Source organism: Scyliorhinus canicula, chromosome 2, assembly GCF_902713615.1.
Source record: "Scyliorhinus canicula chromosome 2, sScyCan1.1, whole genome shotgun sequence".
Classification (NCBI taxonomy): domain Eukaryota; kingdom Metazoa; phylum Chordata; class Chondrichthyes; order Carcharhiniformes; family Scyliorhinidae; genus Scyliorhinus; species Scyliorhinus canicula.
Window position 1 is genome coordinate 146,298,108 of NC_052147.1, and position 26,950 is coordinate 146,325,057.

General features: G+C 49.7%; 1 protein-coding gene across 1 annotated transcript in view; it reads right to left on the minus strand.

The window, feature by feature from the left end:
* LOC119959010 overlaps positions 1-26,950 on the minus strand; it is a 316,096-nt gene that overhangs the window by 242,546 nt on the left and 46,600 nt on the right. Inside the window, exons 13-16 of the mRNA XM_038787558.1 lie at positions 13,677-13,772; positions 10,181-10,291; positions 7,119-7,286; positions 4,595-4,696 (exon numbers count right to left, since the gene is read on the minus strand). Of these exons, the coding sequence (XP_038643486.1) occupies positions 4,595-4,696; positions 7,119-7,286; positions 10,181-10,291; positions 13,677-13,772 (477 nt within the window). The remainder of the gene's footprint in view (positions 1-4,594; positions 4,697-7,118; positions 7,287-10,180; positions 10,292-13,676; positions 13,773-26,950) is intronic.

The following is a 26,950-nucleotide window of genomic DNA, read 5'->3' on the forward strand; positions in this document are numbered from 1 at the left end:
AAACAGCCATACTGGACCGGAGATACTCCGAGGCCCTGATCGTAGAGCACCTGGCAGAGAGGGAGAAGCTACAAAGGGACTTTGACCTGCTCTCCACGAGTAAAGCAGTGCACCCACTCCGCCAGGCATGGGGGACCCTGTATGAACAAGGATACAAGGCCAGTCGCCTGTTGGCTCACCAGCTGAGAAAGCTGGCAGCTGTAAGGGAAATTAAATGAAAATTGCTTATTGTCACGAGTAGGCTTCAATGAAGTTACTGTGAAAAGCCCCTGGTCGCCACATTCCGGCATCTGTCCGGGGAGGCTGGTATGGGAATTGAACCGTGCTGCTGGCCTGCTTAGTCTGCTTTAAAAGCCAGCGATTTAGCCTAGTGAGCTAAACCAGCCCCTAACACAGATTAGAGACAATAGAGCCAACTTAGTAGCGGAGCCGGACCAGGTTAACAAGGCATTCAAGGCCTTCTACTGGGGGCTGTACACCTCAGAGCCATCCCCACCCCCCACCCCGAGACTTGGGGATGAAATGGATCCTCAATGGAATGGACATATCAGTTATAGGGAAGGATAGGAGACAGGGGCTGGAAGCAGCACTAGAACTGGGAGAAGTCATGAAGAGCATCAACTCCATGCAGGCGGGGAAGGTGCCAGGACCAGACAGATTCCTGACGGATGTCTATGAAAGATATAAGACAGCACTGGGCCCGCACTTGCGTGAGATGCTGACAAGACTTGCTGGCAAGGGGAACCCTGCCACCTACGCTAGCACAAGCCTCAATCTTGCTGATACCCAAGAAAGACAAAGACCCAACAGAATGCGGGTCTTACAGATCCATCTTTCTGCTAAATGTAGATGCAAAAATGCTGGCCAAGATCCAAGCCAAGCAATTGGAAGACATGCTTCCAGAAGTGGTGGCAGAGTTCCAAACAGACTTCGTTAAATATAGACAGCTAACATCGAATATCAGAGGCGGGATTCTTTGCGATCGGCGCGATGGCGTCATAAATGGCACGAACTACTCCGACGTCGGGTCGACCGGAAGTTGCGGAATTCTCCGCACTCCGGAGGCTAGGCCAGCGGGGGAGAGGTTGGCGCCACGCCAGCCGGCGCCGAAGGGACTGCGCGAGTTAGCTCATGCGCAGAACCGCCGCCGTATTCTGGCGCATGCGCAAGGGGGGGGTGTCTTCTCTGCGGCGGCCATGGCGGAGCCCTATTGGGGCCGGCATAGAAGGAAGAAGTGCCTCCTCGGCACAGGCCCGGCCGCAGATCGGTGGGCCCTGATCACAGGCCAGGCCACCGTGTGGGCCCCCCCCCAATGACCGCACTAGCCAACTTACCTGAGTACCTGAGAATACGGCAGCCGGCACCGGAGCGGTGGGGTGGGATTCACACCCCCCCCCCCCCCCCCCCCGGGGATTCTCTGAATCCTGCCCCAGGTGGCTGCTGAACGTGATAATGACCCCACTCCGGGAGAGAACATCAGAGGTGATCATCTCCCTGGACACAAAAAAGGCCTTCGACAGAGTCGAATGGGAGTGGTACTCAAGCGGTTCGGGCTTGGAGTGGGATTCACTGCCGGGGTGAAACTCCTGTACAGCGTTCCCACAGTGATGTATGGACAAATATAACCAGCTCTAAGTACTCCCGGCTGCACAGAGGGAAAAGGCAGGGATGCCTGCTGCCCCCGCAATCTGTTTACTCCAGCAATCCAACTATCAGCGAATGCGCTCAGGGCGGCAAAGAATTGGAAGGGGATCCAGTGAGGAGGCAGAGAGCACAGAGTCTCGCTCAATGCTCAATGCGGATGTCTTACTCTTCTACATCTCGGACCCACAAAGCAGCATGAAAGCTCTTGAAATAGTTTGGAACCTTCTCAGGCTACAAACTCAACCTGGGCAAAAGTGAATGTCTTCCCGGTGATCTCACAAGAGGGAGGTGCAGAGCTGGAGGGAATGACATTTAAACAAGCACAACACAAATTCTGCTACCTGGAGATCCAAATCGCTCATGACTGGATAGGGATCCACAAATGGAACCTGACCAACATGATGGCGGAAATAAAAAAGGACCTGCAGAGGTGGGACATAACTCCCACTTTCCCTGGCGGGGAAAGTGCAGACAATCCAGATGAACGTACTGCCCAGGTTCCTCTTCCTGTTCAGATCCATTATGATCTACATCCCAAGGCCACTTTCAAAAGGTAGAGACAGGACAGGGAAACACTGACAGTTAGGGACTTCTACACAGTCAACAGACTGACAACACTGGAGGAGCTGACAGAGAAGTTCCAACTGACTATGGGAAATGAGTTAAGATATATGCGGGTCAAAAACATCTTACGTAGGGAAACAAAAACATACCCACAACAATTGCTATTAGAGGGCCTACTGGACGCAGATACCCGAGGGAGGGGAATCTGCGACGACTACTGGGAAAGGCACGCACACCATTGGACGAGGCAAGGGAGAAATGGAAGGAAGACCTAGGGTTTGAAATAGGGTGGAGACTTTGTCGTGAAGCACTGCACAGGGTCAACTCAACCTCCACATGCGCAAGGCTAAGCCTAATGCAGCTGAAAGTGGTACACAGAGCGCACTTAACCAGGACCCAAATGAGCAGGTTCTCTCCGGAGGTGGAGGACAGGTGTGAATGATGCGAAGGAGTCCCAGCCAACCATACCCACATGATCTGGACATGCCCTCGACTTGTCGGGTTCTGTACACCCTTCTCCGGGGCAATGTCCAAGGTGGTGGGAATGAGGGTGGAGCTGTGCCCGAGAGTGGCATCTTCAGGGGGAACAGAACATCCAGATCTACTTATGGGGGGAGGGCCAATGCTTTTGCGTCTGCAGAAGAATCCTGCTTGGCTGGCAATCAGCAACACCACCTAAAGCTGCGGGCTGGCTGTCCGACCTGTAGGAATTTCTGCAAATGCAGAAAATTAAATTTGCCATCCGAGGGGGGACGGAAAAGAACAAAGAACAAAGAAAAGTACAGCACAGGAACTTTGGCCCTCCAAGTCTGCGCCGATCATGCTGTCCGTCTAAACTAAAATCTTCTACACTTCCTGGGTCCGTAGCCCCAAAACATGGGAGACATTCACCAATTTGTTCCAAGACCTGTTTCTATCCAATAAGCCAGAGGGAGGGAAGAGGGAGCCACAGAAGAATCACAGACACAAAAGAAAAGAAACGGAGGGGGGAGGAGGAGGTGGGGGGGGAGTATGAGGGAAAAAAGAGGCATAGAACCCAACCATTCCCAACACATAGCAACATACACCATGCCACCCCAACAGGAATAGGTTGGAAGACCGACAAATGAAGAAAGCACGCCAGATGACAAGAAGGGTTGGGCATCAGGATGATTGAGCTAAAACAAAGCACCTGCTGAAAAACAAGAAATTATAACCGATGTACATAATGAACGATAAAAGATGTATATATTTTCGGTGTATGTTCACACTCATATTTGCTCTTTATAAAAAGAAAGACCCTTAATAAAAACATTTTTAAAAGTGTGGTGAATATTACATTCTTGAAACCACAGAAAATATGACTCAATTGATCCACAGGAACGTCATCATGGGCTATAGACAAAAATGAGGGATGGGATTCTCCATCGGCGGGATCCTCTACTTCACCAGCAGTGCACTCACACTGCAGATTTCCCAGCGGTGTGGGGGTGGCCACAATGGGATACACCATTGCCTGGATATCGGGACGGAGGATCCCGCTGTCAGCGGAGGTCGCCGCGCCAGAAAATCCCGCCCAAGTTTTTACTTTTTCTCCAGAGAGACTGAGTGTTTATCTCTCAAACCACAGGTACCACAGGAAAAGCCTTGAACTGAAGGCCGGGATTGAAGCAAAGGTACTAAGGCACATACCATGGGAAGCAAAGATTCTTATCCTTTGACATTTATCCTTACTATTTATCACCCTTTTTCTTCCCTTCTGTGTTTCTCTGTCTTGTGTGTGTGGCTGGAGAGTACGTCAGTTAAGAGGGGTCAGGTGCTAAAGGACATTTAGCCAACTGTATTCACTGCATATTTCATATCTGCTCCAGTTATAAATAAACAGTAATTGTGCTTCAACTTACACACCTAGTGACTGTAATTATTGAACAGCCAAGGGCAGCACAGTGGAGCAGTGGGTTAGCACTGCTGACTCAGGGCTCCGAGGTCCCAGGTTCGATCCCGGCTCTGGGTCACTGTCTGTGTGGAGTTTGCACATTCTCCCTGTGTTTGCCCCCACAACCCAAAGATGTGCAGGATAGGTGATTGGCCACACTAAATTGCCCCTTAATTGGAAAAAAAAAGTATTGGGTACTCTAAGTTAAAAAAATATATATTGAACGGCCAAAGGTGTGAGATATTTTTATAAGAATTGTTGGTTAATTCACTTGATGTAACTCTGGGACAGTGGGGCTGGAATTGATCGCACACTTGCCCAGGGTGTTGTAACAATTATGAGGCGTTGTACAGGTGAATATTCACATTGATCATTTCTATAGAAATTTAGCAATTCAACCATCAGAACCTGAACCAAACTTTCTTCACGATCACTACAGTTGCTCAGTTTACAAGTTGGTTTCAGACTTACCATACTTGGCATACTTCTGGAGGCACTTTCTCCATCCAATTGCTTTAATGCCAGCATGTCCTGTTTTTCAGATTCCGGCTTTGTTGTCTCTGGAGAAGGAAGCTGCAATGGGAAGCAAGAAATGATGAGGCTCAAATTCAGGTAAAAATCTTTGCACATACTTCGAGTGCTGATTCTGGAAATCTCACTCACTGTTGTCTCCTGAAATTGTGCTTTCTTGGTCAAAATTAAACAGGAGGAACTGTCACTCTCTGGTTGCTGGGTCACCAACTAGCCACCATTACCCTAATACCCTACCCTAATACTCTTTCTACGAGTCTTTCTGCGATATCAATAGCCATAGAGTTAATTTGGTGCGACCCAATCCTTTTAAAGTTATCTCAGACTGTTCATTGTTATACCACCTACTGTGGGTGAATAGTTATCAGTGTCCCTGGTTGTTTAAATATATTTTCTTCATTCTACGGAGGAGATAGTGTGGTGGAATGGGTAGCATCCCTGCCTCTGAACCATGAAGCTCTGGGTTTGGGTTTCACTCCAGGATTTGATATCCAAAGAAGGTGCATTCATAGAATGGTCAAAGAGTTTGATTATCAACCTAAAAATCCTTCTAAAACTATAGCAGATGATAAGGATGGGAAAGGCTTCTGGCCAGCCATGTTTGATGGGGAACGGTGTCTCTCAACCTACAGCCCCCTGGCTTCAGGCAAACAACCTGCTCCAGGATTAACAAACCATGGCAAATATACATATCCATGTGTTTCACATGTCTCATGTGTCGCTTGACACAGGGAGCCTTCTAAATCTCATCACATTCCTGCCTTGTCATAACTCTGTTTCTCCACACTTTCTGTACATCCTAGCCTGATGATCATTGAATAATCGATCGCAATTCGTTGCAAGACTTATTTCCAATTCCATAGGAAACAATATTTACACAGAAACAGCGAGTAATTATGGATTAAGAAGACTTTTAGATTTAGGAAAGTTCAGGGGCTAGATTCTCCGATCCCCAACGCCAAAATCGCGATGGGGCGAAGAATCCCCAATGACCCTGAAATCGGGGACGCGCCGCTTTCGCGATGCTCCGCCCCCTGAAAAATACGCTGTGCGCCGTATCCATAGCCTCCGTACATTGGCTGAGGCCCACCTCGCAATGCACCGTCCCCGACCGGCCGAGTTCTCGACGGTGTGTGTCACGTGTGGTCTCACCCGTCGGAAACTCAGCATGGCAGCTGTGGAATCAGTCCAGCACCACCCCAGTCAGGGGAGGACCGCTTCCCGGGTAGGGGGGATATTATTCGGGACTGGGGGCACTGTGGTGGGGCGGTCCAGGGCTGCAGGCCACCACCGTGCGCATGCAGGACCAGGAACCCAGCACTTCCCCAGGCCACATTGGCAGCTAGAGCCGGATGCTCTCCGCTGCCTCCCTGCTAGCCCCGAGCAAAACGGAGAATCGGTGGCCATTTTGCACCAGTTTTCCTAGTGTAAAACGCCACCGTTTTCAAGGCGGCATGGGGGACATAGGGCGCGATTCTCCGAAATGGAGACAAACAGCCGATGCAGGAGTGAAACCCGGAGCACCTCGCCCCCTATTTCTCCCCCCCCCCCGGGGTCTAGGATGGCGGCACGTGAATCTCGGGCGCCGGACCTTGACGCTTACGTCAAAGCGGCACACCGAGAATCACGCGGCCGGCAGCACCTAAGTGACATCAACCGCGCATGCACGGTTGCCGTCTTCCCCTCCGCTGCCCTGCAAGACATGGCGGCTTGATCTTGCGGGGCGGCGGAGGGAAAAGAGTGCATCTTTTAGAGTCGCCGGCCCGACGATCGGTGGGCACCGATCGCGAGCCAGACATCTCATGAGCACGCCCGTGGTGCCCGATCCTCCCTCCGCACCCAACAGGCCCCACACTTACCGGTCGCGCGCTGTTGACGCCGGCAGCGACCAGGTATGGTTGGCGCCGGCGTGAACCGGTCGGGTTCGGCAGGCCGCTCGGCCCATCCGGGCCGGAGAGTCGCCGGTCGCTGTGAGAAGCAGTGAGCGGCGATTCTCCGATTCTCCGCAAAACGCGACACGCCATTTTGGGTGGGTGGGTGCCAGGGCAGCGTGTCGTGATTCGCCCGGCCCTCCCGCGAATCTCCCCCCCAGTGTGGGGTGCGGAGAATCACACCCTACCAAATCGGTGAATCCATCCCCAGATCTATGAAACTACCTCTGAGCTGGGAGAACCAGCAGTGTTCCACCATTTCCTAAATAATCCACAGAAGGGCATTCATATTTTAGAATGATGTTGTGGGATAAGGTGCCCTGATTAGCTTTAACCATGGCAAGCAGATAGTGAGGCCTTGGTGACTCTAAGAGTGGTACTGATGCATAGCTATGTGAGTTCAGGGATGCATCATTAGAGAGGGAATACACACCTCCACCATTCTTATGTAATAGTTCAGCAATAACCACACAATCATTTAGACTCAAATTGCTTCACTTTCACTATAGATTTCCAGTTGGCCGTGGACTTACATCACTTTCAGGGCTTGGTGCAGCGAGTGTGGTTTCCAGGTCTTGTTCTTGGCGCTCTTCAGATGCGTCAGGTGTACCAGGCACGGACTCCAGGTTGGCGGTATCATCGACTACTTGTGGTTCCTCAGCCACCCCAAGCACTTTATTGGAAAATCTATGTATCAAATTCTAAAGAAAAGCAAGAATTGTGAAAAATAATGCTGGTGCAGATTTACAAATCAATATAAATGACACCAGCCGCAGAGGACGATAGGCCTCCTCTTTGAGAGATGTCTGGTGGTAATTTAACCTGAAGGTCACCACACCTCAGATACATGACAAGGCTGAGAAGGCAGGGCCTTCATGGATAACCTCAGCCAGTACAGGAACTCAACCCGCGCTGTTGGCATCGCTCTGCATCACGAACCAGCCTCCCGGCCAACTGAGCTAACCAATCCCACATTTACAAATTCAAAAGCTGACGCCGAGATCGCGTTCAGCGATCAGCTGGAGAATCCATTTTTACGCCAGAATCGGGGACGGTGCTGTTTTGCCAATGTTCCACCCCCTTAAAAAGAGCGTTCTCGAGGAGCACGCCGCATGCCGTCAGGACGTCACCTGAAGCCTCCCACAATGCTCTGCCCCCAATGGGCTGACTTCCCTACTGCGTCAGTCATGTGCCCTCTCAATTTTCATAAACCTGGCGCGGCGGCTGCGGACTGTGTCCAGCGCCGGGAGTGGCTCTGGTCAGAGGATGACACTGACTTCCTGTCACACCCTCCAACATCCCTGAGACTATCACTGCGGTTGGGCACATTAGTGAAGAGGTTCCTGGGACACTATCTGGTGCGGAAAAACATCTCATCCGGTTCAGCAGGTGGAGGTAGGAGCACCCGAGGGGGTGGACAGTCGGAGGGCAGGCCAGCCCTGGGAACCAACCTCCGTCCAAACGGGTCCCGGGCTTCTGGAACATCAGTGCAGGTGCAGTCAGAGAGCTGGGACCTGGACTACAAGAGGTGATGACAGCAAGCAACCAGCACCTGCAGGGGCAGGTGGACGTGTCGATCTACATGCAGGAGCAGGGTGTGGTGCTGGCCATGTTTGCCGCCCAGGTTAACACCGCATTGGGGGCGACGGTTTCAGCCATGGATCAGCATGTCCATGGCTTGAGGCATTCTGTGCAGGCAGTGGCCGAGGCCCAGGACATGGTTACCGCCTCACAGGCAGCCAAATGCCAGAGCCACCTGGACATGGCAGCGGCGCTCCTGAGTGTGGCCCAGTTGCAGTAGGCCATGGCTGGGAATTTCGGCAGCATTGTCCAGGCGTTGGCCGATGTGGCGCAGACACAGAGGGAGATGGCGCAGTCACTGGGTTATGTGGCACAAACCCAGCAGGTGGTGCCACAGTTGCAGCATGAAGTGGCACAATCCCAGATGGAGGTGTCCACTCCCTTTGCTCCATGACCGCGAGTGTGCGGACCCTGTTTGAGACAAGAGTGGGCCTCCAGGACTGGCAGCGGCAGGTGGTGTGGGATAGCTCCGCTCGCACCCCTGTGCCCTCTAGTAGCCCGGTCATCAGTCTCCACAAACAGGGACCAGTGTACCGGCACTTGGGGGTGGGCTCCCCCAGGCGATCGGATACACCTGGGTGCTTGACCCTTGGGCAGGGATGCCCAAAGCCACCTGGGAGCCTGGAAGTGCTACCTGAGCATCCTGGCACTGCCGGTCTGGCATACTGGCGCTGCATGTCACTCTGGCACTGCCAGGGTACCAAGGTGGCACTGCCAGTGTGTCAGGATGGCATTGCCAAGTGCCCAGGTGGTATTTTGCCCACATCAGGAATTGGGCCTGGGAGTGTCCTGCCCTTATGAGGTGGGGTGATGGTTACTCCAGGACCCGCTTATAGGTTGGTGGGTTCGGAGGGGTCTAGCAAGCCTGACAAACAGGAAACGGGACTAAGTGCAGCCTTGACAAGGCCCCAAAATGATACTGAGTCCCATTCAATAGCGCAGTCTTTGTCGGCCATGCAAGCACCCGCAAACACCCAACTAAACGCTGTCGAGATGGGACTCTGTTTCATTTCTGTTAAATCGCGCCCTATATTTCCAAGATGGCTGATGCCTCAAAATCAGGTCGTATAGTAAATAGTGTGGATGGGAATAGAAAGATGCAAAGGAACATCGATAGCTTAAGTGATTGAGCAAGACTATGGTAGAAAGCTCCACTTCGGACCGAGGAAAGATAGATCACAACACTTCAACGCTTTCTAAAGTGAGATAAGCTGGGTACTGTGAGCAAAGAGACTTAGGGTTCCAAGTGCAAAAAGAGTAAAGAAGGTGAATGAAGTGTGACCATTTATCTCCAATGAGGTGGAAGTTACAAAACATGTGCAGAGCTTTTGTTAGATGCAAACTGGAGCATTGCAATCAGCTCTGGGCAGTGCAACTCAGAAAGGATATTCAGAGATTTTAGCTCGAGTCACCTGAATGATACTGAGTTAAACAGATGAATCATGAGGTCAGGTTGCGTAGACCAGGTTTGCATTCCGCTGAACAATGAAGATTAAGAGGTGATCTAATTGAGGTGTTCCAGATGATTGAAGGATCTGATGGGGTAGATAGGGAGAAATGATTTCCACTGGTGGGAGTGTCGAGAACAAGGAAGCAGAACCTTAACATTAGGGCTATGCCATTTGAGGGTGATGTCAGGAGCAATTACTCACATACAGGTTGTGGGAATCTGGAACTCTCTCAACCCTCCCCCTTCCTACCCCAAAGAAAGCTGTTGAGATTGGGAGCCAATTGAACTGCTGGACATCCTGCAAAGCCCACATCCAATGAATAAATGACAAAAAAAGGAACATTTAAAAACTGAGTTCAATAAATTATTGTGCAATTGGATATTGTGGGAAATATGCAAAGCAAAACCACTTACCCACATCCTGAGAACTTGGGTCTAAATTGGCAACAGCCAAAAAACAGGCACTTCAATTAGTTGAGTGTTACCTGGACAATCATTTAACGGCACCCTTCCAATCTATCAGCACTGTTCTGTTTCACTGCACACCAACAGAAGGCTACGTACCAGGAATTTAGCAAAGGGCTTGTGTAAAGAAACAACTGATGCAATATTTATTGGGCTGAAGTAAGAGGCTTCCTCTTCAATTGAATCAGGCTTGCTAGTGAAGGGTGAGATCTGGAAGAGCAAAAATCATAGTTACAGATTTAGATTAACAGTCATATCTACCCATCCTCATGTGCACCTTCATCTGCTGAGGGAGCTCAATTCCAGACTTTACCATCATTTTAAACTCTGTACCACACTGCCCTCTGATCTAGAAAGTAATGTTGGTGCAAATAACTGCATACTTCCCCTACTCCCATGTTTTATACTTAATAATGGCTCATGAATAAAAATCGACTGAAAATTCAACATATTTTCATCTGTTAATGGATGATAATGCACAATTGCTCAAGAGAAAAAAAATCCCAAACAGGAGAATTTAACTCAGGAGTTGTAGCTAAGGTTATTACTTGGGATTGTAATGCAATCATGTACTACTGGTACGACCTGGCTTACTGTCGTCATCTGACCTCTGCCATGAGGCACAGGTTGGGGGACAGTCATATTAAATTCAGTTGCAATAAAGATATTGTGCTGTTGTCTTTGAGCTCATTGCAGTTAGCAACTGTAAGGAACAGGAATTACATAGAATTTACAGTGCAGAAGGAGGCCATTCGGCCCATCGAGTCTGCACTGGCTCTTGGAAAGAGCACCCTACCCCCTATCCAAGGTCAACACCTCCACCCTATCCCCATTACCCAGTAACCCCACCCAACACTAAGGGCAATTTTGGACACTAAGGACACTTTATCATGGCCAATCCACCTAACCAGCACATCTTTGGACTGTGGGAGGAAACCGGAGCACCCGGAGGAAACCCACGCACACACGGGGAGGATGTGCAGACTCCGCACAGACAGTGACCCAAGCCGGAATCGAACCTGGGACCCTGGAGCTGTGAAGCGATTGTGCTATCCACAAGGCTACCGTGCTGCAATGTATGGGGTTTCTGTGTTACCAAAGTTTATGTTGCATCTTCTTCAGGTCACTTTCCCATTCTGTGTGAGTTACTGAACCACAGCTTATGCCATGATTTTACTACAGGGCAGGGTGAAGACGCAGGTCCCAAGTCTAACTCAGCATGAACTGGGATTGAACTCTGCACCATTGGTATTAATCTGAACCACACATTAGCCATCTAGCTAAATGGGTTAACAGGCCACAACACCCCCCCCCCCCCCCAACCCTCCACCACTGATGTTCCAGTCCTAGATGTTTGCTACTTCAATTCATCTGCTATGCTGAAACTGCAGGAGTTATTCCCCTATATCAAAACAGATACTTCTATATCAAAACTACTATAGAATCAATACAGTGCAGGAGGAGGCCATTTTGTCTATCGAGCCTGCACCGGCCATTGGAAAGAACACTCATAAGTATTTACTAATGTATAACAAGACTCATCCACATTAAACTAATTCTGCAACACTTCTCACAGGTCACATATAGGAGACGTTTAAGGGTTGGTGTTAAACAAACATTACTTTAATTGTGGAATAGGATGAGAAACCAAAAGGATCAGGTAGTCTGGAGGTGGGATGGGGGATACAAAGACTGAATAAAATTAGCTGTGATACTTTATGGAAAGGGTTAACAAATTGATAGCCCCAGTTTCTCAGAGAGAACAATGGACAAAAGATGGATGGTTTGCAAATACATAGAAGGTAAAGCATAGGAGCACCAATTGATATGGTGACATAGTAAGTTAACCCACACATGTATTAACTAGATGGTGGGAGAACATGTTGGCGCAATGGTATGGCATGGTATTAGCATGATGGGAACCACTTGGGGACTTATTTAGGCTGGTGTGAACAGTCAGGATAACAGGCTTGTGGCACTCGATGCATGTGTACTATTTGCATAATCAAGGTCATGGAACTAAAGGTAATCTGCTGTAACAATGATTTGGGAAGGAATATTTAACATAATCTCAGTACTGCCTGGTCTTCAAACTTGTTTTATGGGTAAACATGGACGATGATTCTATAAATCCAGAACCTTTAGTTAAAGTCATCTTTACTGCAGATGGGCAGCACGGTGGCCTAGTGGTTAGCACAACCGCCTCACGGCGCTGACGTCCCAGGTTCGATCCCTGCTCCGGGTCTCTGTCCGTGTGGAGTTTGCACGTTCTCCCCGTGTCTGCGTGGGTTTCGCCCCCACAACCCAAAAATGTGCAGAGTAGGTGGATTGGCCACCCTAAATTGCCCCTTAATTGGAAAAAATAATTGGCTAATCTAAATTTATAAAAAAAAAAAAATCTTTACTGCAGATGACAGAGGTTTTATTCTGATTAGTGCTGAAAATCATTTATATTGAAAACCTTTTATTGACAACATTATTAGAATGTGCAAACTGTTTACCTCTTGCAATTTTACATCAAAAATAAAACCCATTAATATTAAATTGATCAACAGCAAAACATCGCTGGCCGTCCCAGCTGATAAAAAATATATTTCTAGATATACATTGATGTGTTAGGCAGGTTGGTTCGACGTTGACTGCAACTGGATGCAGCGAAACTAGAAACAGACGTCTGACACAGGAGATGATCCAACACTGTTTCATTTAACTAGTGGACTGCTGTACATGTTCAGCTGTGGGTTGTCACTCTACTAATCTAACTGATGATGTCTTACTGGCTTGACCAGATTTACTATCTACCGCATGGTGATAGTGCTCACTAGCTTGTGCACTCTGACTGTCTCAGTAGCTGGGTCCTGAGAGAGGGAGAATCTTAATGCCCTGTGGGCTTTATAGTGGTGGTGTCCTGTCTGGTGATTGGTTGTTCTGTGTTGTGTGTTCATTGGTCATCCTGTGTGTCAATCACTGCCTGTCTGCATCTACATGAGTGGATATTATGACATACATTATGTATATATGTGTGTGTGTATATATGGCTTTAGGCTGCTTTTTGATCTTTGGAGGTAGAGAGTTTGTCCATTTAACATTTCCGGGAGAGAAGGATATGTTTGATACGCTTCAGTTGATGAGTTGGCAATGAGCCTGACCACAAACACATTGTGCTTTTCTTTCTAACTTCACCTAAAATAAAAATTGTTCTCATCCATTTCACGCAACACATTGCTCACTTCACATCTGTGGTGTCAAACCATAGACCAGTTTACAGATTGTTGCAGATGGGGAGGCCATTCAGCCCCACTTAATTTGTCTTTCCAGGATCTCATTGTAGCATCTTGAATGATTCTAGAGTTTTTATCTTATTGCTCCATCTGAGAATCCACCCCAAGCTGCCTGTAGAAGTTGCCGATTATTAATGCGAATTTTGATGTAAATCCTGGTCCTGCCTAAATCCAGAAAGGTTTAACGTACCCCAGGTCATCATTAAATTGTGGTCATTGCAGTTTATATTTAGTTGATTTACGATCTCTACATCTTTTCTATTTGGCTACACATGGAGAATTGTCTGTGAACTTACAATTGGCAATACACTTACTGGGTTTCTGCGAGAGGTAGACCTGGACAATGCAGCTAACCTCTGGTCTGTGGTGCCTTTCACCGATGGCATGTCAGCAAGGTGGTCAACTAAATCCTAGTAGGGCAAGAGCCAAGATGTGGGTCAAAAATACAGAGGAATCATTCTGCATGCATTACAACAAACCTCAGATTTCTTTCAGAGAGTAAATTCACACAATATTAGTATTCCGTTTTGTGTGTGAAAATTCTCAGCCGACAGGCAGCTCTTTGCTGGACACTTTCTCCCGCATCTCTCACAAAAGAGGCATTTTAGAATCATCTTACTTTGCACATGAGTAAGGGGTACCCCATGTGGCCTTCATTTGTTCAGTATTTGATTGTGTGTGTCTGAGATCAGTATTCTGTGTGTGATTAGTTAATCCTGGGCGTAGTTACGTTGAAAGAGAAACTGAACTGTAAGTAAGCTGCAGGAAGGAAGATATTTTCAAACATTCAATAAAACTTTTCCTTCACCCGGAGTGTATCATCTCTGCATATCTCTGAGGCATGAAACATAGCAACATACAATAGATCTCTGATTATATCATGATTTTCACTTGGAAACAGGACACTGAATCAGTGATAAGGGATGCAGAGACAAAATAAGTTATTTGTTGTTCGGGAGCAGCTGTATTTCGAGATTCTGAATTATGAAATGCCTCTAAGTTTTCAAAATTGGGGAATGTTTTCCCAAGTGTGGAGAAGTGAATTAATGGGAGGATTTGGAAATGAGGATCTCACACGAGGGTTTGGTATGAAGAGATGTTTTATTGAACCAAACAGGAAATCTGAATCATTGGTTAACACTGGGGTGTCATTTGCTTTGTGCACAAATTAAAATAATGAGTTACATTTATCTAAAACCTTTCACAACTTCAGAATGTCTCAAATGTCTTTATAGTCAATTAAGCCATTTTGAAGAGTCGTCACTGCAGCAACAAAATGTTCAACAGCAAAATCCCACAAACATCAATGTAAAAAAGACTAGGCAATCAGTTTGAATGATGTTGGTAGAATGATAAATATTGCCCCAGACACTGGGGAGAACTCCCCGCTCTTCTTCAATACAATGCTGTGGGATCTTTTCTGTCCACCTGAGAGGACAGATGGTTCTTTGTTTTAACATCTTTTCTGGGACCTCTGACAGTAAAGCATGTTACGTTCTGGTGCTTGGCTCATTGGAATAAATGTACTGAAGGATGTCTAGTTCTTAGACTAGTTAAAGTTTTATTATTTAACAATTGCATAATTAAGATAACGAGAGGAATATTATCAAAAAACTACTTACTATTAGAAATTAACTATGAGCTGCTAAAAATTATGACTACCCACTAAGAAGACTCTCCATTAACTGCCTAAGATAACAGTATCACGTGGTTGTACTCTATTGCCATCTGCTGGTCGGAGGTCTTGTCTCTCACTATATACATGACCGGTGATGCATATCATCAGATCCCCTTTCCTTTGGAAATGTAATGTTTGCATACATTGTCTCAATTTGATATGCAATATACATGATATGCATAATGTGTCCATTATTTACATATTGACAGTTCATCACAAGTTCAATCTGTCCGGTTATCTTCTGTGTCTTGTCGACCTTCCGAGTATTAGTTGAACCTGTGAGTTTGCTTGATTGCCATTTGTTGTCGAAGATGATTCTTGCTGTTTTTCTTGACGTTTTGTACATCTTTGACTTGTTCTGGTTCTGTATGCTGAGGTTTCTCTTGTTCTGTTGTCCTTGAACAGCTTACAATATTATCTTGCGGTTCCATAGCAAAAGATTGCTGAACTTTCAGCAAGGCTCTCCTTTTACGTTTTAAAACTTGCCCGTCTTCAGTAATGATGGATATGATTGAGGACCTAATGATTGTAGTACCTTAGCACACTTCAACCACCTGTTTCCATTAGGTTCTTCCACCTTCACTGTGTCATTGTATTTTAGTGGCTGTAGCCTCCTTGTCATTTTGTCATAATACCTCTCCTGCCTCCTTTTTTGAAACATGAGTTTCCTTACAGGTTTTCGATTTGTGTGATCCAACGGAATGTACGGTAAGGTTGTTCGAAGTTGTCTGTTCATCAACAACTGCGAAGGAGATAAACCATTTATTAATGATGCTGTCCTACAACTCAACAGTGCAAGATATGGATCGCCCCAGCTGTCCATGCAGCTACTTAGCAGCTACTTTACAACATGAACACCTTTCTCCGCCTTCCTGTTTGATGGGGGATACAGAGGACTAGAAGTTGTATGCTGGAAATCATATGCCTGTGTGAACTCTGTCCATTCATGACTGCTGAAACATGGGCCATTCTCATGACAATTTGAGGTATTCCATGGCGAACAAAAATGTCTTTATATGCTCGATAAGACACCTAGCCAATGAGTTTGCTAGTTGCACTACTTCTGTATAGTTGGATAAGTAGTCAATTATCAACAGGTAGTCCTTTCCTGCCAAATAAAACAAATCCATTTCGAATTTTTTCCAGGGACTCGTGCAAATGTGCACATTTCGCACATTTGCACTGGTTCTTTTTGCTGTTTGCACTGAAATTTTTGACAACAAATTTTTGATGCTACAAATCATGACTATTCAATCCACTACGAAGACTCTCCATCAACTCACTGAGGTAAACAGTGTCACGTGGTTGTTCTCTACTGCCACCTGCTGGTCGGAGGTCTTGTATGTCATATATACATAACTGGTTATGCATATCATCACACAGCACTCCCTCAGCATTGCACAGGAATGTCAGCTGAGATTTTTCACTCTGGAATGGGGCTTGAACAAATTCGGCAGCAATAGTGTTGCCACTGAGCCACTGGACATAAACGCACACCCACACATTAGCTGATAGAAGTCTTCGCTTATTTGTTGCCATTCTTAGCACCAGAATGAGAGAATTCCAGGATTCCCACATCCTCTCTCTTCCCGATATCAAAATCAACATAGACCAAAATCAACATAGTAATAATCTTTATTAGTGTCACAAGTGGGCAGCATGGTAGCATGGTGGTTAGCATCAATGCTTCACAGCTCCAGGGTCCCAGGTTCGATTCCCGGCTGGGTCACTGTCTGTGCAGAGTCTTCACGTCCACCCCGTGTGTGCGTGGGTTTCCTCCCGGTGCTCCGGTTTCCTCCCACAGTCCAAAGATGTGCGGGTTAGGTGGATTGGCCAGGCTAAATTGCCCTTAGTGTCCTAAAAAATCATGTTAATGGGGGTTGTTGGGTTACTGGTATAGGGTGGATACGTGTGATCATTACTCGGCTCAACATTGAGGGCCGAAGGGCCTGTTCTGTGCTGTACTGTTCTAAAAAAAAAGTAGGCTTACATTAATACTGCAATGAAGTTAATGTGAAAAACCCCCAGTCGCCACACTCCAGCACCTGTTCAGTGCCTTAGTTACAAAGATCAAAGCTTCCATTCCATTTCTTGCGTGTACTATGACAGCCAAACTCTAGTCAGAATGAGAAGAGAGGAAATGCTTGCACCTATGGTTCATGTGGTAGCGTGGCACCTTTAAGAGGGCAGGCTCCATGGACCATGTGACTGGTTTGGGACCAATCAAACAGGAGCACAAGAACCCCAGACAATGGGGAATTGGCGCAGAGCGCTGGGAGCAGGACCCCAGGCAGTATAGACCATTGATGTGACCATCAATTCACATGAAACAGAGAGTAGATATAAACTGTGGCTTTAATTGACGAGAACAGTGCCTGCCTGCGACTGCTCTGCTACTGAGAGCCGCCTACAGGGCTACTGCTCTTTATACCTCCCCTCAAGGGGAGGGACCAGGGGCGGAGCCCACAAGGGCGCCAACCTGATACATTCCATGTAATATCGTACAATGGTCCATAGGTGGAGCCCACATGGGCAGCAGCATGATACAGTAACATGCATGGTGAATGGTTAATACAATACGTTCACCACACTCACCCCTTTTTTTAAAATTGAAGTCCGGCAGGGGTGAAGGGTTCAGTCTGTCCGGCACCCGTATTGTGCGTTGTTATTGCCGAAGCTCTGGTATCGCAGTTGGCCCGGGTGTCGAACTCATCCGTGCAGGCATGGGTGGTGAAGCCGCCGATGCGGGGACAGACGTGGATTCCGGGAGCGTCTCTTTTGGAGCTTCGTTCCTGTGAAGGGTGAAGGGGGGAGAGGGCGGCAGGAGGAGGTGCAGGTGCCACGTAGGGGCGGGGGGCGCTGGTCAGTGTAGGTTGGGCGGGGTAATTTGGGGTGGCGGTGGTAGTGGAACCTGTGGGTGCCCGGTGCTGGAGGGAAACCGTATCCTGTCGGCCGTCGGGTGTTCTATGTATGCATACTGGGGGTTTGTGTGAAGGAGGGTCAGACCTATGGCTCCTGGCATGTTTGCGGAGTAGGATGGGCCCCGGTGTCTTCAGCCAGGACGGAAGCGAGACCCTGGAGGTGGATTTCCTGGGGAAAACAAACAGGCGGTCATGAGGGGTCTCGTTTGTGGCCGTGCAAAGGAGGGACCTAATGGAATGGAGCGGGTCGGGGAGGACCTCCTGCCAGTGGGAAACTGGGAGATTCCTGGACCGTAGGGCCAGGAGGACGGTCTTCCAGACCGTTGCATTCTCCCTCTCCACCTGCCCGTTTCCCTGGGGGTTATAACTGGTAGTCCTGCTCGAGACGATGCCTTTACCGAGCAGGTACTGACGCAGTTCATCGCTCATGAACAACGAGCCCCGGTCACTGTGGACGTATGTGGGGAAACCGAACAGGGTGAAGACACTATGCAGGGCCCTAATGACGGTGGCCACGGTCATGTCGGGGCAGGGGATTGCAAAGGGGAAGCGGGAGCACTCATCAACGACGTTGAGGAAATACGTGTTGCGGTTGGTAGAGTGGAGGGGCCCTTTGAAATCGATACTGAGGCGCTCAAATGGCCGGGATGCCTTTACCAGGTGGGCCTTATCCGGTCGATAGAAGTGCGGCTTACACTCCGCGCAGATTTGGCAGTCCCTGGTCATGGCCCTGACCTCCTCGGTGGAGTAGGGCAGGTTGCGGGCCTTGATGTAGTGGAGAAGCCAGGTGACCCCCGAGTGGCAGAGCTCATCGTGGATAGCCCGGAGTCAGTCATCTTGCGCACTGGCGCACGTGCCGCAGGACAGGGCATCTGGGGACTCGTTGAGCTTCCCAGGACGATATACTATATCGTAATTATAAGTGGAGAGTTCGAGCTTCCACCTCAAGATCTTATCATTCTTGATCTTGCCCCGCTGCGTATTATCGAACATGAAGGCTACCGTAGGTCGGTGACGAGGGTAAACCTCCTACCAGCGAGGTAGTGCCTCCAGTGCCGCACAGCTTCCGCGATGGCTTGGACTTCTTTTTCGACCAAGGAGTGTCGAATTTCGGAGGCGTTGAGGGTACGTGAAAAAACGCTACTGGCCTGCCTGCCTGATTGAGGGTAGCGGCGAGGGCGACCTCTGACACGTCGCTCTCCACCTGGAAGGGGACGGACTCGTCCACCGCGCACATCGCGGCTTTGGCGATATCTGCCTTGATGCGGCTGAAGGCCTGGCGGGCCTCGGCCGCCAGTTGGAAGGTGGTGGCCTTGATTAGTAGGCGGGCTTTGTCCGCATAGTTGGGGACCCACTGGGCGTAATAGGAAAAGAACCTGCGGCACCTTTTCAGGGCCTTGGGGCAGTGGGGAAAGGGGGGTTGCAGGAGGGGGTACATATGGTCGGGGTTGGGTCCTAGAACTTCGTTTTCCACGACGTAGCCGAGGATGGCTAGTCTGGTTGTGCGGAAAACGCATTTCTCCTTGATATAAGTGAGGTTAAGGGTTTGGGCGGTTTAAGGGCAGCACGGTGGCGCAGTGGGTAGCACTGCGGCCTCACGGCGCCGAGATCCCAGGTTCAATCCCGGCTCTGGGTCACTGTCCGTGTGGAGTTTTCACATTCTCCCCGTGTTTGCGTGGGTTTCGCCCCCACAACCCAAAGATGTGCAGGATAGGTGCATTGGCTACGCTAGATTGCCCCTTAATTGGAAAAAATGAATTGGGTACTCTAAATTTATTTTTTTTAAAAGGGTTTGGGCGGTTTGGAGAAATCTCTGGAGGTTGTCGTCATGGTCCTGCTGGTTGTGGCCGCAGATGGTGACGTTGTCCAAGTACGGAAATATGGCCCGCAGCTGAAGGGGACCCGGAGGAAGTGGAAGAGGCGGCCGTCTGCCTCAAAGGCCATGTAGTGGCGGTCCTCCGAGCGGATTGGGAGCTGGTTGTATGCAGACTTCAGATCTACTGTGGAGAAGACCCGGTAGTGTGCGATCTAGTTAACCATGTCTGCAATCCGGGTTAGGGGGTACGCATCGAGGTGCATGTACCAGTTTATGGTCTGGCTGAAGTCTACAACCATCCGGTTCTTTTCCCCGGTCCTGACGACCACCACCTGAGCTCTCCAGGGGCTATTGCTGGCCTCAATGATCCCCTCCCGCAAGAGTAGCTGGACTTCGGGCCTGATGAAAGTCCTGTCCTGTATGCTGTACCGCCTGCTTCTGGTGGCGACTGGCTTAGAGTCGGCGGTGAGATTTGCAAAAAGCGGGGGAGGGTCGACCTTCAGGGTTGCGAGGCTATATACGGTGAGTGGGGTCGGGGCCCGCCGAACTTCAGAGTTAGGCTCTGGAGGTTGCACTGGAAGTCCAGTCCCAACAAGAGAGGAGCGCAGAGGTCGGGAATACATATAACTTAAAATCGGCGTATTCGGCGCCCTGTATTGCAAGGCGCCCTGTATTGCAAGGTAGTGCAGCCCCGGATCTGCACCGAGTGTGACCCAGAAGCGAGGGAGATGGTTTGATGTGCAGGGAAGATTGGGAGCGAGCAGCGCCTTACCATGTCTGGATGAATGAAGCTCTCCATGCTCCCGGAGTCGAACAGGCAACGCGTTTCGTGTCTATTGACCCGGATGGTCATTATGGAGCTCCGGAGGTGTTTGGGTCACGACTGGTCAAGGGTGACCGCACTGAGTTGTGTGTAGCCGGCGTGGTCGAAGGTGCTGCTGGGGTGGTCCCAAGATGGCTGCCCCCATTGGTCGCACGTGTCGGGCGGCGCTGCAGACGGCGGCCAAGATGGCGGCCCCCGTCGGTCGCACATGTCGGGCGGCGAGGAAGATGCCGTCCAAGATGGCGGCCCCCACGAGTCGCGCGTAGCGGGCCACTTGGGCGATGATGGCCAAGATGGCGGCCCCCGTGAGTCGCACATGTTGTGTGGGCTTGAAGATGGCTGCCCACACAACAACACGAGGCCGATGACGCGTCCAGGGTGGGCGGAGCCAGCAGGCACGCAGCCACATTGCGGGGTCTGCGGGCCTGTCAGTCTGAGAGTTGGGCATGTGATTTGGAGGATTTGGACCTGCCCAGGCAAACTTTAGCGAAATATCCCTTTTTACCGCAGTTGCTGCAATTCGTGTTCCGAGTCAGGCAGCGCTGCCTGGGGTGCTGACGGTGGCTGCAGAAATAGCAGGGTAACCCCGGTGTTGGGCGAGCAGCCACGCAGCACAGGCCTGGGGCACTCTCTGGTCGGGGGTCCACGAGGGGGTCACGTGATCAGACGGGAACACTCTGAGGCTTTGGAACACTACTTCTAGGGAGGAGACTAGCTTTACCGTCTCTTCCAGCTCGAGGGCACCTTTCTCGAGTAGGCGCTGTCTCACGTAGTTGGACCTGACTCCAGCCACGTAGGCGTCTCGGACGGCGAGGTCCATATGTTGAGTGGCAGTATAGACCATTGATGCGACCATCAATTCACGCGAAACAGAGAGTAGATGTAAACTGTGGCTTTAATCGACTAGAACAGTGCCTGCCTGCGACTCCTCTGCTAGTGAGAGCCACCTCCAGGGCTACTGCTCTTTATACCTCCCCTCAAGGGGCGGAGCCAGGGGCGGAGCCCACAAGGGCACCAACCTGATACATTCCATGTAATATCGTACAACGGTCCATAGGTGGAGCCCACAATGGCAACAGTGTGATACAGTAACATACATGGTGAATGGTTAATACAATACGTTCACCACAACCATAGAGCTGAAGTGTCAAAATCTGTTGTTTGTAGTCCTATACCTGTTATCTAACTGACTTTGCCTTTCAATAATAAACCCTTTTGTTGATATTATAACATCAGGAATAATAATCTTTATTAATGTAGCAAGTAGGCTTACATTTACATTGCAATGAAGTTACTGTGAAATCTTCCAGTCACCACACTCCGGTGCATGTTCGGGTACACTGAGGGATAATTCAGAATTCACAATTCCAACAAGCATGTCTTTCGGGACTTGTGGGAGGAAACCAGAGCACCTGGAGGATACCCACGCAGACACGGGGAGAACGTGCAGACTCCACACAGACAGTGACCCAAGGTGGCAATTGAACCTGGGACCCTGGCGCTGTGAAGCCACAGTGCTAACCACTATGCTGCCGTGCGCAGGTTTATCCTCCAAAATGGAAGATAGTTCGGAACACCCTATCGCCTTTGCCTCGAGGACCCTTTCTGAACAGAATGAAACTACGCCCAGATTGAGAAGGAGGGATTAGCAGTTATATTTGTTGCAAAGAAATACCACCAGTATATGTACGGTCAGCGGCTCAACATAGTGACTGACTACAAGCCATTACTGGGCCTGTTAATGAAGAAAAGCCCATACTGCCTTAGTAAAGGAGCAACATTGGGCCCTGTTGTTGACGGCTTACAACTATGCTTTTGAGCACCGGTCTGCGATGAAAATTGCTAACGCGGACGCATTAAGTTGCCTGCTCCTACCCAAGAGTATTCTGCCACCATTGGTACCCCAGGAGATCATTCTAGCCCTAAACGTCGGAGAAACCCTGCCATTGCCCATGAGGCACATACACAGCGGGATCCAAAGAGAATCTATTCTTTCAATGGTCAAACGAATGTTAGCACTGCTGCTTCACGACACTGAGGATCCGGGTTTTATCTGAGCTTCGGGTCACTGTCCATGTGGAGTTTGCACATTCTCCCTGTGTCTGTGTGAGTTTCACCCTCACAACCCAAAAAGATGCACATGGTAGGTGGATTGGCCACGCTAAATTGCCCCTTAATTGGGAAAAAAAGAATTGGGTACTTTGAATTTTTTTTTTAATTTAAAAAGGTCAAATGAATAACACAGTCTGACTGCCGTTACGAGAATTCTGAACAACTGCGACCCAATGTCACTCTTCAGATTGAGTTGATGTGAAGACAGCATGATTCTGTGATCCCAGGTGGTCGTCCTGCCTCAGGCCAGGAGGCCCCTACTTCAAACGCAACAATGTGCCTACCAAGGGCAGACAAAGATGAAAATATTGGCACACTGTTAGGTCTGGTGGCCAGGCACCAGGCCAGGTGGTGGCCAGGCACAGACAAAGCCATTGAAGAACTAGTACAACAGTGATAGCCTTGCCAAATGCAGCATTCTTTGCCACCTTCCACTACCTTTCACCCCTGGAATGGCCAGGGCCCACATTGATTATGCAGGCCAGTTCCTGGGCAAGATGTGTTTGGTGCTGGTAGATGCCCACAAGATGTGGCTATCAGTTCAAGAGATGGGGACCACGACATCGGTAACCACAGTAGGTGCCTTGCGCCAAGCGTTTGCCATTCATGGGCTTCCAAGTCAATTGTTTCGGATAATGGCACCCCTTTCACCAGTGATGGTTACCAATGTTTTGTGAGAGCAAATAGCATATTACACACGAGGACAGTCCCCTACCACCCAATAGTGAACGGTCTGGCTGAAAGGGCCGTTCAAATTTTCAACAATGCCATGAACATGCAATCCAATAAACCACTTTGCCAGAGGTTGGCTAATGTTTTTTTGGCGTAAAACTCAACCCCTCATTCAAGCCCGGGGGTCACACCAGCTGAGCCGCTCATGGACCTTTGGTTGAGAACCCAATTCAATCTTGTATTTCCCAATTTGGCGGGGAGGGTTGTGGCACATCAGGCCTCGCAGAAGATTCAGCAATCAAAGCAGGAGTTGACAGGTCGTTCCGGGTGGGAGACCAGATTTTGGTCCGAAATTTCCCTACCGGTACATCTTTGGGCGGGTTGTGGCCAAGTCAGGGCCGTTACCTTTTGTGATCAATGTTAACAAGAGGACCACCAAAACACTTCCAGTGGCGGCATTAGAGTGAGTTGTCACACATTTGGCGGCTCTCGCTCGAGGCAGATTTTCCGGACCTTTGCCTCGCTTGTTGGGTGGATATTTCAGTGAAAAAAGTGTAGGGGTGACTGGAGAAAGTTAAACTCCACTGGTGGGGCTGGTGGATGAATCCATGGACCAGAAGTGGGACGAGAAGAAGGGAGCAGTCAGAGCAAGGGAACCTTTGTGCGCCACAGGTCAAGCTGGCAGAAGGTAAAGGGCCTGCCTTGCCTGCCCGGTGGTCGACGGAGCAACTGATGGACTTCTTAAATGAGAAGTTCAGCCAGCAGAGGAGGGAAGGCCAGGAGGACTTGGCCAAGGCAGTGGAACCATTAGAAGTGGGACTTGACCGTGTGGAACAGTGGCTGCAGTCCCAGGGTCAGATTATTCGGAGATGGTGGGGTTCACAAGAAGCAGCTAAGATCGTTGGCGACCGAAATAGGAATGATGCGGAAGAACCAGTTGTGGTTAAAGGAGAAGGTGGAGGACCACGAGAATCTCTCCAGGAGACAAAATCTAAGAATGCAAGATGCTGGAGAAGCTGATGGGGGAGGGGACTGCTGACCGGTCCCGGGAGGTGGATAGTGTAGTAGAAGGACCTGGGATAGTTTCTTTGTTCAGGGGTGTGGGCTGCTGACAAAGGCGTGGTTGTTGTGGTACGCCAAGAAAAGAAATGGTGATGGTGGGCATCCGAGGGTGGGCCTGGAGGGTCACATTACACGGGCCCGGGGCTCCCCAAGAAAGGATATGGTTGATCGTCAGGGTAGGGGGGTGCGGGGTGCCCCCCGACCAGGTTGGTCACATGGAATCTGAGAGGGCTGAATGGGCCAGTCAAGAATCTGAGGAGCTTGAAGGCAAAAGTGGCCTTTTTGCAAGAAACATACTTGAAGATTGTGGATGAGACCAGGCTAAGGAAAGGGTGGGCAGGACAAGTCTTTCATTCAGGATTAGGCATGAAGACGTGGGTACAGGTGCTGGTAAATAAACAGGTGCCGTTTGAGGTGGGGAACAAGGTGGCCGATTCGGGATGAAAGGTTGTAATGGTGAACGGGAAGTTGGAGGGGATGCCAGTGGTTTTGATTAATGTTTATGCCCCAAACTGGAACAATGTGAAGTTCATGAGGCAGGTGCTGGGGAAGATCCCGGACCTGGACTTCCACTGGTTGATTATGCGAGGGGACTTTAGCACGGTCATTGAACCAAGTTTAGACTGGTCAAGCCTGAGGCCAGGGAGGGTGTCGACGGTGGCGAATGAGCTGAAGGGGTTCATGGAGCCCATGGGGTGAGGGGGTGGGGGGGTGAATCCATGGAGGTTTGGGAGGTAGAGGGCGAAAGATTGATTTTTTCATAGTGGGCAAGATGCTGCTGGCGGGGGTTGTCGACTCAGGGTATTCGGCGATCGTGGTTTCAGACTACGTGCCGCACTGGTTGGGCTTGCAAGTAGATGGGGGGGGGGGGGGGGGGGGGGGGGGGGTTGGCCAGGGCCCGGTGCTCCGGTTTCCTCCCACAGTCCAATGATGTGCAAGTTAGGCGGATTGGCCATTTTAAATTGCCCCTTAGTGTCCAAAAGATTAGGTGGGTTACTGGGTCACGGGAATAGGGTGGAAGTGTGGGCGTAAGGAGGGTGCTCTTTCCAACGGCTGGTGCAAACGCGATGGGCTGAATAGTCTCCTTCTGCACTGTATGTTCTCTGGTCTATAATTAAACGTTGCAGGTGAGGTCTTGTCCGCCAAGCTTTGGGAGGTCCTCAAGGCAGTGGTTAGGGGGGAGTTCATATCGATCCAGGCGCATAGGGAAAAGTAGGAGCGAGCAGAGGTGGCAAGGTTGGTGGACGAGATTCTGCGGGTATTCCAAAGTCCCGAAGGCTGGGTTGTTGAAGGAGAAACAGGAGGTCCAGCTGGAGTTCGGGTTGGCGTCCACCGGGGAAGGCAGAAGGACAGTTGTGGAGGGCCAGAGGGGCAGTGTACGAGTATGGGGAGAAGGCGAGTCGGATGCAGGCCCACCAACTTAGGTGGTGAGAGATATTTCAAGAGTGAAGGATGGGAGGGGAAGAATGGTGCTGGACCCAGTGGGGTGAATGGGGTATTAGAGGAGTTCCACAGGAGGCTTTATGAATCGGAGCCCCCGATCGGGTGGGGGGAGGGAATGCAGCGGTCCTGGATAGGTTGGAGTTCGCCAAGGTGGGGAAGGAACTGGTGGAGGGGCTGGGGGCTCCGATTGGACTGGTAGCGGTGTTGGAGCGCATGGGGGCGATGCAGTTAGGGAAAGCCTGGGGTCCGGATAGGCTTCCTGTGCAATTTTATAAGAAGTTTGGGGAGGACCTGGGTCCTCTGCTGGTGAGGGCATACAATGAGGCAAGGGAAAAGGGGAACTCCCCTCTCCATTATCGCAGGCTTCCATATCACTAATACTGAAGACGGATAAAGATCCGGAGCAGTGTGGGTCCAACCGCCCCATATCGCTATTAAATGTGGACGCCCAGTTGTTGGGAAAGATCCTGGCCTCTCAAATTGAGGACTGTGTGCTGGGGGTGATAGGGGAAGATCAGATGGAGTTTATGAAGGGAAGGAAATTGTCGGCGAATGTTAAGAAATTACTAAATGTGATAATGATGCCCCAGGAGGGATAGGACGGAGAGGTGGCAATGGACGCAGAGAAGACTTTTGATCGAGTGGAGTGGGAGCATCTGTGGGAAGTGTTAGGACGGTTTGGGTTCGAAAACGGGTTTGTGGACTGGGTCCAATTGTTTTATAGGGTGCTGGTAGTGAGCTTGCGGATGAAACGGGTGAGCTTGGGGTACTTCGGGCTACACTGTCGGAAAGGCAGGGGTGCCCACTTGTGGTGATATGCATATGCATAGCAATGTATATAGTTGGACGTACAAGCATCGACCAGCAGATGAGGACAGTGATCTACAGATCGGGGGAGTTGGTAGTAAGTCGTACTATGCGCCAGGCTCCCAGGTTCAATTCCCACTTGGCTCACTGTCTCTGCTGAATCTGCACATTCTCCCCTTGTCCCCATGGGTTTCCTCCGGATTCTCCGGTTTCCTCCCACAAGTCCTGAAAGAGGTGCTGGTTGGGTGAATTGG